Here is a 12,993-nt window from a genome sequence, read left to right as displayed (position 1 = left end):
TTGTAAGATCGCGCGCGCTTTAAATTCAACGGCGATTTCAAAATATGTAACACTGAAGATGACGGATGTACCGTGGAAACATGTCTGGAAAATTAAAGAAAGTTGTTATGTTTATACGACTAGCTATTAATATTATTTTTAAGTTACGCACTGTTGGATGCTATTAAGTGACAAAAGGCAGTAATTTCTTTTGTGCGTCCTCTTTTTATTCTAAAGCCGTTTAATTCACTTCAGAGAGGATTTGTTCTGTGAATAGATGAGGATAGCCCCTTTTGGATAGGCGGGACGTGAAGTTGCATATATTCTCTTCGAATGTCTTTCGAGAAGAGTTTGTTCTAAGTAGTTATATATGGGGTTTCTCTTTTTAAAAAAGCCTTTCCTTACTCCTGGAGGGTGGCAGGAACCAAAATTTGTATATTGAATTTTTTCTGTTGGCTTAAAATGCGTCGTACATCAAGGATATTTTCTTTTCGATACCACGATAATGCCCAAGACATAGCTTCCAGCACCGACTGAAATTTCCGATGAGTATGTTATGTTTCAATTGAAGTTCTGTGGGCTAAATTTTAAAGTGGCTGTCCAATGAAGTTTTTTGCCTCGAAATATACTTTCGAAATGTCTGCTTGTCTGCTGATCATATGAAAATGAGCGCACCGTCAGCTTCTTGGGAGACCATGCCAGCCCCTGGCTGAAAGAGTAACCGACGTTAAATAAAAGTACCTTTAATTAGTTGATGAGAAATTAATCCTCTTTTATGGAAAGCCATAACTTTCCGTATGTAATCTATATTCCTTTGGTCTTGAAGTATTGTCTTGATGTTTTGGAGTTTTGTCATAGTGTACTGTGGCAATATTATTATGTGGTGTGGTTTTATTTTGTGGTGAGGTTTGTCATTAAGTGGTGTGGTTTTGTCATTATGTGACGATAATTTGCTGGTTATCTGTTATGTTTCCATTATGATGTGTTGAGGTCTTCTTATAACGTGCTCTGTTTATAATTACATAATGCACCGATTAAGTCGAAACTTCAACATCCCCCCATCCCGGGCAAACCCCGGGCATTTGACTATCTTCTGTGCTCGGGGGGTGGGGTATTTGATCTTTGCCTATGTTGGGTGGGGAAAATTGAAGCGAAGAGTCAAGTTTCAAATGATTTTTTTTTTTTTCGGGCGCCAAAGTCGCTAACAGCCACAAAACACGTGTTTGAACGAGATGGAAGAGTTTAAAGGGAGGGATATAGCATTTGTGAGCGATTGGCTTACACAAAAAAGTTAAGGTCTTCAAAAGTCGGGGACAGACAGATAAATCTGACGACAGGATAGGGTATTTGAACACTATTTTGGCCCGAGGGGGAGGGAATTTGAACGATCCAATCTTCAAAAGTTCAAATGCCCGTGGTCACAGCACGTCAAAGAAAGACCTCAACACGTCATGATGGAAACACGACACGTAACCATCAAACCTCTTCACATAATGACAAAACCTCACCACATAATGACAAAACCACACCACATAATGCCAAAACCACACCATAAGACAAAGTTATGGCTTTCCGTACTCTTTGGAATTTCCGACATTCGAATGGAAGATCTAAAGTTTTCCAAAGTTTTCTATATTTTCTGAAAATCTCTCCGAAAAATGAGCAAGTATAGATCCTGTTAATAGAGGGGTAGAACTACACAACTCAAAACATGAGAAATCCATCCACTAAATAACATCGATAAACGTACCTTATGGGTGATTTTACAAACTGTTAACTTCAAGAAACGACGAGCGGCGAAAGTATATTAGAATTCTACTAAACGTAACAACACTAGAACGAAGGGAATATTAAAAAAAACTCTCGCAAAAAGAGACTGGCTTAAAACGAAATAAAGTGACAAAGGAAAACTATTTACATACGAAATGAACTAAGAGGTGTTGATATGAACAAAGGCAAACGGTGAAAAAGTGAGAAGAAAAACGAAAAAAACGGCGTTAACTGGGCAAAAAAAGGAAAAAAAGTGAAATCAAAAGGGGGTGAATTAGGTATTTCGCTGTAACAGATCCACTTAATTTCATGCAGCTTTTGAAGTCGTATTTGTCAGTGGCATGAAGCAATATAGAAGGAATTTATACTTGTTTTTTCCGTGTATAAGGTACGGCCCAAATTTCAACCTGGTCTTCCATAGGCATCCCACGTAATTATCACCATTTCCTAATTTTAAACTTTTGGGGTAAAAAATAAAAATGTTAAATTCACAGTGCATTGTCCATAATGCATGAGCGACAAATACGAAAGATTTAGCACATGTATCTCTTTTATTTCGTTGTTTTTATCAACCCTACTGATAAAGATTCAAATTAGTTTATTTTACAGACGAGAAGATTTCTTTTTTATGTTGACAGTCTCCTTTTGGATTTAAACATGGACACCAGCTCTTTTTTAAAAGCTTTCTTGAAACCATGCTTTTTAAATGCCTTACTCATCTGCTCCAAGGCATCAAGGACTTCCTCCGTCGTAGGTTCTCTTTCGGTAGGATGGTCAGTGTCGCATCTATCTCTTAGACCCATTCTCTCTCTGATCTGGGGAACATCATTCACTTTGAAACCCCCTTTCGTCAGGAAGAAGCCCTGCAGGTCACAAATCTGGCGGTATGTCCCGTCTTGCATATACGCTATGATTTTGTCCAGATCACGAGCAGAGTTCTTCAAATTTTGAACCGTGTATTTAATCACCTCAGCAATCAAATCAGGAACATTGTGACGAACAATGCTGTCCCGAATATGTTCGAATCGTCCAGTTCCATAGGGCACCCACTCTTCCAGAAAACCACTGCATTCAACACTCTTCTCGAGGCCGCATTTAACACCTTCGATGATTTCTTGGCTCGGTTTTGGAGAAAGCCCCACCGTGTTGATACCTGCCTTCTTAATAATGCCAATGTTTCTTACTTCATCTTGAATTACTTGTAGGCATGGTGTTCCGTAAAGCGACGTATTCTTACAAACCAAAAACCCAATGGATGGTACAGCTTTGATGCGGCAAGCAAGTTTTTCCTCACCCCCGGGTGCTATTTCTTTGCAAAAGGTTTTATAATTGATGTGGGGCTTTGCTGCATTGACCTTTTTAAAAGCATCAGAGAATGGATCTGCATATACCACTGCTGAGAACATAAGAAATGTTATGGCCACCATGATGAAACGGACTTTGCATATTTCCATATCTGCGTAAGTAAGAAAAATGTAATATTGATATCGTGTATGCTGTACTTGTTATATAGTACTGTTCTCGCTTTCTGTCTGACGTTAGATCTTTGCTTTTGGGAGCAAACTGATCGATATATACGTCCATAGACTGAGGGGCAATACAAGATCAGGACTCATATACGGACCGACAGAGAGCTAATTTCGCTCGATGTAGCAACTGATTTACAGAATCACATTCACACACACATTCAACAACTTTTTCTGCTCTGGATACTAAATGCAAATTTTTAATCATTTTGCCTGAGAGAAGCATCGTTGTAGAGTGATAAAACCAACTTTCAGCCGAGCATTCTCCAGGTGGAATAAAAAACTTGTAGAAAACTGGGCGGACTGTTCATTTATCAAAAATCAAGAGAAGCTATGATCCTCGCAGTTATGAACGCAATTTTAGCAATTTGCGTTGTAAAGCCTCAAAAATTCAGGAATTCAACGGGGTTTGAACCCGTGATCTCGCGATACCGGCGCGATGCTCTAACTGAGCTATGAAGTCACTGACGTTAGGAGGTGGTCATTTGTGGGTTCTAATGTTGCCGTCATGACTGAATCAACGAATGAAATGATATATGAAAGGAATCATATATTGAACCGCGGATATGAAATCAAGTGAACCTATGATCGTTCATACTGAATTGCGAGGATCATAGGTTCACTTGATTTCTTATCCGCAGTTCAATGCATGATTCCTTTCATATATCATTTCATTCGTTGATTCATTCGTCACGGGAACATTAGAACCCACAAATGACCAGCTCCCAACGTCAGTGACATCATAGCTCAGTTGGTTAGAGCGTGGCACCGGTATCGCGAGGTCACGGGTTCAAACCCAGTTGAAGTCCTGAAATTTTCAGGCTTCTCTATGGTAAAAAGGTAAAGTCACTGCTTACGAACCAGAGGGCCCATCAGGCCGGCGCTTATCTCCGGTTTCCGTAGCATGAAGCGACTAGGAGTATTTATACTCCCCCCTGGATGGGATGCTAGTCCATCGCAGGATTACCCCCAGTTTTTCACCGGTACCCATTTATACACCTGAGTGGAGAGAGGCACCGTGAGAGTAAAGTGTCTTACCCAAGAACACAACACAATGTCCCCAGCCAGGACCCAAACCCGGACCACTCGATCCGGAGTCGAGCACTCTAACCATGAGGCCACCGCGCCTCCCACTGGCTTCTCTACGCAATTGCTAATATTGCGTTCATAACTGCGAGGATCATAGCTTCACTTGACTTCATAGCCGTCATTCATTCATCAAAAACTCGTCTAAAATCATGGGCCAAAGGTTTTCAACTGGCACGAACAAGCAGGAGTTCCAGACATCAGTGGCATTTTTATAGCGTTTTGTACAAGTACAATATAACTAACTCGAATAACCTACGTGTACATTCAATTGGCTTATCGAACAAAAACAAACGAGCGAGAATTTTCATTGGCTTAGCGAACGCGGATGCAAACAACGTCATCTCTCCAAGGAACGTTCTGGAAAACGATCGGCATTTCACTTTGACGTCATTTGAAATAGAGTAATGTGATTAGGTAATCAAAATGTTTACTGCCCATATTAGGAGTTTCCTTGGCGGGAATAAGGAGAGGCTTTGTGTTAATCTTGCCAAACATTGGTCCGTGAAACAAAGTGTAAACACTTTTTCAAGGTCATAAGAAAGTCGCTCTATATCTCTTGGTAAATGAATCGAGCGGGAAATTAAAGCACACCATGAAGTCAAGTGGGCCGTTCTCCAGAATGCGGCCTGCAAAGCGCAAATACTATCTGAGAGACATAATCTTGAATATCACTTGTTGCCGTAGAGAGTTATTTATGCTGTTTCCTGCTAGAATATACTTTTTCTCTGTTCTGGTGCTTTTAATCAGATTCAAAGACAATTAAATTTCAGGGTTTGTATAGGACATGGAATTAGAAATTCGTGAGAATACGAATTTGCTATTCTTTGTTTTTGGTAAGTGAAAAGAAGGAGGGATGAAATGTACTCCATGAATGATCCCTCAGCAGAGACAATTTTCTGAAAAGTTTGGAAAGCAAAACATTCAGCATTGGTTGAACCCTAAAATTTATTATTTTTCTTCCCTTTTATGTTGATCCTTTTTGTTTTAACTACATCACAATAATCAATAATATTATAAATATTCCTGTCTGATTAACTGTCTTAACAGGGTCACATATACTTTTTTGTGAAAACGTGATTGCTACTACCGTATTTCTCGTTCTGTGCGGCGTGATTGAAGCTTGTATTTATTCGTTATTCATCCGGAATTTCTAATTTCATGATCTTTTAGCGTCAGATGTGATCGCCTTCCTCACTGGGTCTGATATTCAAATGTTCTTTCTAGGTAGCAAAGCATCTGAACTATTATAAATTGATCTCCATAAATAGTAAGAAAAAAGAAAAATCGTAACGAGAAATTCTTGGCTATGGACATTTTCTGTTTTCCTTCTAGTCCTCGAACTGATGAGAACAATAACGAAGGAATCTCATTGTATGTTTGCAGCAAGAAATGTTGTGGAATTGTTTTGTTTTATCTCAGTCAATTTGTGTAGTACGTTTCAAGTTGTTTTTAATAACTTTCAATGACTATTTTCTGTTTTTTAATTATCTAATAGACATAAAAAAGAAAGTAAGCAAGTTTGCCATAGTGGTGATTCGGATGATCACTGGCGTTGGGTAATCAGCTGTTTTCGTCCAAAAACAGGCACACATTAGTAAGTTTTTAAAGATAACTGACCTACCTTCTTCGTTGATTTTCCTTCCTTCCGACAACGGAACAGACAAACTGATTGGTGTTTATATCTGCCTCTTTCCCAACAAAGAAGTAATATATGCACCTGTATCACCTGTCGGGTTCACGCGAAAAATGTTGCCATTTACGCTCGGATCATTGCTTGAGAGCAAATTCAATTAATCACCACTTATTTGTCAAAAACAGCTAAATGGGGGCTACGGGGCCACTTGTGATACCTGCATTCACATGATATGAATATAATTATCAGGAAAAGCTTTCCTGGGTGTCCTAATCTTAGACTACATCGCCATACGGGAAACTTTTTATTGGAGGAGCAGAAGATCATTTGCCCGAATGGAACTTGTTGGTCACAGATGCAAGAAGATGATTCTTTCATTTTGTGCATGACTTCAAGTTAATTCCCCATAGACCTTATTCATAAATGAGGGTCACATTTATAATTCTTTTGTCCACGTGCAAAATTAGCCTACCAAGCCTCATTTTAGAGCAAGAATTCTTTTCAATTCACTGTATGGTATAGAGGCTTGGTAGGCTAATTTGCACTTCTACAAAAGAATTATAAATTGGCCGCCATTTATGAATACGGTCTATACCGTAAGAGCAGGGGCGTTCAAAATAGTGCAAACATTTTCTGTAAATCGACATCAACATTTGTAAAAAATACAAAAACATGTAGTGAAAGATACAACGTACTCACTCAAAGAAGAATGAAGAATGATTATCTACGCCCAAATGACTCCAGGCATTAAATAATAAAACAACTATGTCTTCGCCCAAACTGTACATCAGTTTTTCCCGAATAATACTAATTTTTCCCGACTGGGGGGCCGGCAGGTTCTGTTTGAAGGAGCATTAAAAGGCGGTTTTTCTTGCGCAGAGTGCATGAGAAGACACGAAAGGTTTGCACTAGAAGTATTGTTCACACTGTGCTTTCCCTTGTAGGTGGGATCAAATGTGTCACGATCTAATGAGATGAGTTTTCAACGCTGCTAAAAGTAGTATGGATAATATTATGGCCCGTTACTGTAGTCATTGAATCATCATGCCTCTGAATTCCCATGGGAACAAAGGGCCGCCACAACATCCCTCCAACGAACGCGGTTCTGGGAAATCCTCTTCAGCTGGGTCAACGTCTTACCGGCTGCCTTCACCTCAGCTTCAACACTTCTGCGCCAGGTCTGTTTTGGTCGGCCCACTTTCCGCTTCCCTTGTGGATTCTATAGTTATTGAATAGGCCATTCATTTGATTACAAGTTGTCTTGAGTTCCGAGGAAGATGGCGCCGAAGAAGGTTTCTCGCCATTTACTAGCGTAAAGTGATGACTTGTGTCCGCATTGCGACTGGTATGTTCTCCACTTCGACGCCGACGCGATATAAATGATCGTCTTTAGAGACTATTTAAAACTGTTTTACGACCCCCAAAATCATTGTACTTACACGAAGAATGCGATGTCCCATGACTTCTGAAAGTTTTCGTATACGTTATTTATCAGAAGAGCTATTAGAAGAAAAACGTTTTCACTTACTTATCCACGGCCCTAATGACACTAGAATGCGTGCAAATCGAGAAAACTTAATTTAAGTCGGATAGTTTTAATTATACGCGATTTATTTATCGAACTTTTTTACTGCATGAGGTCAACACTGAACAAAGCTTAAAACAGATATCTGCGGACTGGAATGAAGGAAATAGTTCTGTTCAATTCTGTTTTGCAGGACATCTACATTTAAATTAAAAGAAAGATGAAGGGAAATAAATGATAACTAAAGTAACGTTGCCTAATTGGTAGAAATCAAAGAAAACCGTTGTTTCTAATTGTGATTTTTTTTGTTGTATTGTAGGTTTGCAAAATATGTTGTTCTTTGTAGTTGTGTGTCGTAGCACGAGTCAACCACGAGTCAGGTTCAATTTTCGTTAAGTTTTCTTTCTTTAAGTCAACTTTAAAATTACCAGGCTTCAAACTCCTGTGAAAGGAGAACTAAGATCGCATGGTGGTAGTTTTGTCAAGGCGAGGCAGACAACATCATAAAGTTTGCCACGACTTGGCACACCAAGCAGCTGTGGACTCCTCTCCTCACGAACCAGCCTACGATTTGATCAGAGTTGGTTTGATTTGATTTTTGTGACGGTAGTGCAGTGTCGGCAACTAGTGCGCCAGCGCTAAATGCAGTTGATATTTTTAAAATAAAGTTTATTGTTATTACCAATCATGCGTAATCAACTTGGATTTCACTGTCCTTTCTTGTTACGTGGTCCTGTGTTTTGTCCCAACTAATGTCTTTCACCTGATTCGTCTGATTCGCGGCCAATGATCTTCGAAATAACCGAGTGCAATCGTGCGGTTTTTGTTTTGTCTTTTTTTAACGCTGAGATTTTCAAAGATACAACATACCACATAGTGAGACTCTAGGTTGACTTTCAACACCTGACTCGTGCTGCAACACAAATCTACTCTGGAATAATTTGTAATGTTATTACCTACTAAATTTTCCTTGCACTCCTTTTATCTTCGTGGTATATTCTTGTACATACTTTACTTAAACGTAGAAATAAACCTAAAAATATGACTGGTATTACATAACTATGCTTCTATGCTTACAAAGTGATATCCGCGATATGAATTTTCTGTTTTCTCACTGATCCCATTTTGTGCAAAGCTTTAACCCTTCCACCGTCGAGGGCTTCCCAATTGACGAGTAAAATCGTCTGGCGTTAGACAGAGTAAAATTTTTAAGTGTCAACTGGCGTTTTTGGCGGTGAAAGATTTAAGCAGTTTTCCACTGCTCATTAAAAATAAATCGACGCCTGAAAGGACTTGCGGTTTATGCCTTAAAGCTCTTCCCAAAATCAACAACAACAGGGTTGAATTCCTCTGGCCTAGAGCTTTTTTTTGGGGACTACGTTGCTCCACCCAGTGCCATGAGATCATTGAGAAGGAAACCTTTTAAATGCATGTGGCATAAGGCTCGCCAACACTTTTCTCTGAACCGCCATGCTCCGGCTTGTATGCCTCAACTCGCATGGTAGTTCAGAGAAGTGTCCCGCGAGCTGACTCACACTATGCTACTAAGGCAGATCTTTTCAAGGTGGAAATACAGGGTGCTTTTCATTATGCCAAAGATTCCGGAAATTTCGGTCGGAAATCAAATGGAAAGTTCCGTTTCGGTTTCTTCCGACCGGAATATTCGGGATCGGTTGGAATATTCCGACCGAAATTCGCCGTTCCATTTTTGACAAACCGGTTCTTTGCCCTAATTAGGGAATTCGGAAAAGGAATAAAAAGTGGCAAGAACCATTCCTATTGGTTGGTCCGGTTTAATTGGAAAATGTCGTTCCATTTTCCTTCAGTATTCCCACTTATGTCTGAGCGGTCGGTTTGGCATAATGGAAAGCACCCACATCCTGTTGCAGTCAGCATATTCGTCTCGGCTGCATGGTGAAGCGTTGTAAAAATACTTTTTTCATAAAACCAATGAAATTGTGTCAGAAGGCAAAGTGGTACTTGACTTTTTGTGACCACACCAAACATCACTTGTGGTCACCCAACGCAGAAATTACTTTTGGTTATGGAACAAATTTTTTTTTGGCCCTAGATAGATAGATACTTTATTATCACCTTAGCTTGCAGTTATAACTGAATTGATAAGGTTAACATTACATAATTTAAAAAAAATAATTCAGTAAGTAAAATATTTTAACTATTATGATACATTAAGATAGATCTAGGACTGTTGTTACAACTATGAAAACCAAGGGAAAAGAAAAAAATAAATAAATAAATATATAAAAATATATATACACATATAAAATTATAAACTATAAGGTACTAAATGGAGAATTGACTAATGGTATTCGTTATATAAATAAAGAAAGTTTATTTAGAGTCATAAATCCTAGCGCTAGCGTTTTTAAAGGTATTACTGAACCTATTAGTCTTACACAAGGGCGTTGCAAAAACCCTTGGTTTACGCAGGGTTACTGAAGGATGATTAGTTTCCCTCTCAGTTTCGATGTGAGTCCATTTGCTTTACTACTAGTAATAGTTCTCACAACATCTACCCCCGGTTTGAATATCAATGTCTATTCTGTAATGAACCTTACAAAGTAAAGACAATTACCATGGCATTTAATTTAAAGTTTAGTAAGTACGACTATGTCTTTTTAGGGATTTGTTCTCCTATATGAAATAATGGGAGGATTTCTGTTTATTTCCCAAAGTCGTGGTTGATTTTCTATCAAATGCCAGAAGGCTATTAATATTATTTTTAAGTTACGCACTGATGGATGCTATTAAGTGACAAAAGGCAGTAATTTCTTTTGTGCGTCCTCTTTTTATTCTAAAACCGTTTAATTCACTTCAGAGAGGATTTGTTCTGTGAACAGATGAGGATAGCCCCCTTTGGATAGGCGGGACGTGAAGTTGCATATATTCTCTTCGAATGTCTTTCGAGAAGAGTTTGTTCTAAGTAGTTATATATAGGGCTTCTCTTTTTAAAAAAGCCTTTCCTTACTCCTGGAGGGTGGCAGGAGCCAAAATTTGTATATTGAATTTTTTCTGTTGGCTTAAAATGCGTCGTACATCAAGGATATTTTCTTTTCGATACCACGATAATGCCCAAGACATAGCTTCCAGCACCGACTGAAATTTCCGATGAGTATGTTATGTTTCAATTGAAGTTCTGTGGGCTAAATTTTAAAGTGGCTGTCCAATGAAGTTTTTTGCCTCGAAATATACTTTCTAAGTGTCTGCTTGTCCGCTGATCATATGAAAATGAGCGCACCGTCAGCTTCCTGCGAGACCATGCCAGCCCCTGGCTGAAAGAGTAACCGACGTTAAATAAAAGTACCTTTAATTAGTTGATGAGAAATTAATCCTCTTTTATGGAAAGCCATAACTTTTCGTATGTAATCTATATTCCTTTGGTCTTGAAGTATTGTCTTGATGTTTTGGAGTTTTGTCATAGTGTACTGTGGCAATATTATTATGTGGTGTGGTTTTATTTTGTGGTGAGGTTTGTCATTAAGTGGTGTGGTTTTGTCATTATGTGACGATAATTTGCTGGTTATCTGTTATGTTTCCATTATGATGTGTTGAGGTCTTCTTATAACGTGCTCTGTTTATAATCCCATAATGCACCGATTAAATCGAAACTTTAATATCCCCCCATCCCGGGCAAACCCCGGGCATTTGACTATCTTCTGTGCCCGGGGGGGTGGGGAATTTGATCTTTGCCTATGTTGGGTGGGGAAAATTGAAGCGAAGAGTCAAGTTTCAAATGATTTTTTTTTTCGGGCGCCAAAGTCGCTAACAGCCACAAAACACGTGTTTGAACGAGATGGAAGAGTTTAAAGGGAGGGATATAGCATTTGTGAGCGACTGTCTTACAAAAAAGTTAAGGTCTTCAAAAGTCGGGGACAGGCAGATAAATCCGACGACAGAGAAGGGCATTTGAACACTATTTTAGCCCGAGAGGGCGGAAATTTGAATGATCCAATCTTCAAAAGTTCAAACGCCCGTGGTCACAGCACGTCAAAGAAAGACCCCAACACCATGATGGAAACACGACACGTAACCATCAAACCTCTTCACATAATGACAAAACCACACATAATGCCAAAACCACACCACAAGACGAAGTTATGGCTTTCCGTACTCTCTGGAATTTCCGACATTCGAATGGAAGATCTAAAGTTTTCTATATTTTCTGACTGAAAATCTCTCCGAAAAATGAGCAAGTATAGACCTGTTAATAGAGGGGTAGAACTACACATCTCAAAACATGAGACATCCAGCTACTAAATAACATCGATAAACGTACCTTATCGGTGATTTTACAAACTGTTAACTTCAAGAAACAACGAGCGGCGAAAGTATATTACAATTCTACTAAATGTAACAACACTAGAACAAAGGGAATATTTAAAAAAACTCTCGCAAAAAGAGACTGGCTTAAAATTAAAAGGAAATAAAGTGACAAAGGAAAACTATTTACATACGAACTATTTACATATGAACAAAGGCAAACGGTGAAAAAGTGAGAAGAAAAACGAAAAAAACGGCGTTAACTGGGCAAAAAAAGGAAAAAAAGTGAAATCAAAGGGGGTGAATTAGATATTTCGCTGTAACAGATCCAGTTAATTTCATGCCAGGGGGAGTTAAAAACTCAGCAGCTTTTGAAGTTGTATTTGTCAGTGGCATCAAGCAATATAGAAGGAATTTATACTTGTTTTTTCCGTGTATAAGGTACGGCCCAAATTTCAACCTGGTCTGCCATAGGCATCCCACGTAATTATCACCATTTCCTAATTTTAAACTTTTGGGGTAAAAAATAAAAAATGTTTAATTGACAGTGCAATGTCCATAATGAGCGACAAATACCAAAGATTTAGCACATGTATCTCTTTTATTTCGTTGTTTTTATCAACCCTACTGATAAAGATTCAAATTAGTTTATTTTACAGACGAGAAGATTTCTTTTTTATGTTGACAGTCTCCTTTTGGATTTAAACATGGACACCAGCTTTTTATTAAAAGCTTTCTTGAAACCATGCTTTTTAAATGCCTTACTCATCTGCTCCAAGGCATCAAGGACCTCCTCGGTCGTAGGTTCTCTTTCGGTAGGATGGTCAGTGTCGCATCTATCTCTTAAACCCATTCCCTCTCTGATCTGGGGAACATCATTCACTTTGAAACCCCCTTTCGTCAGGAAGAAGCCCTGCAGGTCACAAATCTGGCGGTATTTCCCGTCTTGCATATACCCTATGATTTTGTCCAGATCACGAGCAGAGTTCTTCAAATTTTGAGGCGTGTATTTAATCACCTCAGCAATCAAATCAGGAACCTTGTGACGAACAATGCTGTCCCGAATATGTTCGAATCGTCCAGTTCCATAGGGCACCCACTCTTCCAGAAAACCACTGCATTCAACACTCTTCTCGAGGCCGCATTTAACACCTTCGATGATTTCTTGGCTCGGTTTTGGAGAAAGCCCC

At 39.0% G+C, this 12,993-nt stretch overlaps 1 protein-coding gene across 1 annotated transcript; it reads right to left on the bottom strand.

Moving 5' to 3' along the window:
* Positions 1 to 2,308: 2,308 nt before the first annotated feature.
* LOC137979691 (uncharacterized) lies at positions 2,309 to 6,086 on the bottom strand. The gene is made up of 2 exons (XM_068827008.1): positions 5,986 to 6,086; positions 2,309 to 3,205 (listed from the first exon to the last, which is right to left on the bottom strand). Exon 2 carries the CDS (start codon positions 3,201 to 3,203, stop codon positions 2,376 to 2,378), a length of 828 nt encoding a protein of 275 aa, XP_068683109.1. The 5' UTR covers positions 3,204 to 3,205; positions 5,986 to 6,086; the 3' UTR covers positions 2,309 to 2,375.
* Positions 6,087 to 12,993: the final 6,907 nt, after the last annotated feature.

Source organism: Montipora foliosa, chromosome 12 (genome assembly GCF_036669935.1).
Source record: "Montipora foliosa isolate CH-2021 chromosome 12, ASM3666993v2, whole genome shotgun sequence".
Classification (NCBI taxonomy): domain Eukaryota; kingdom Metazoa; phylum Cnidaria; class Anthozoa; order Scleractinia; family Acroporidae; genus Montipora; species Montipora foliosa.
This window is presented reverse-complemented; position numbering and strand designations above follow the sequence as displayed.

Coding starts and splice junctions, on each gene's coding strand:
- LOC137979691 (XM_068827008.1), bottom strand. CDS start 3,203: ATGGAAATATGCAAAGTCCGTTTCATCATGGTGGCCATAACATTTCTT.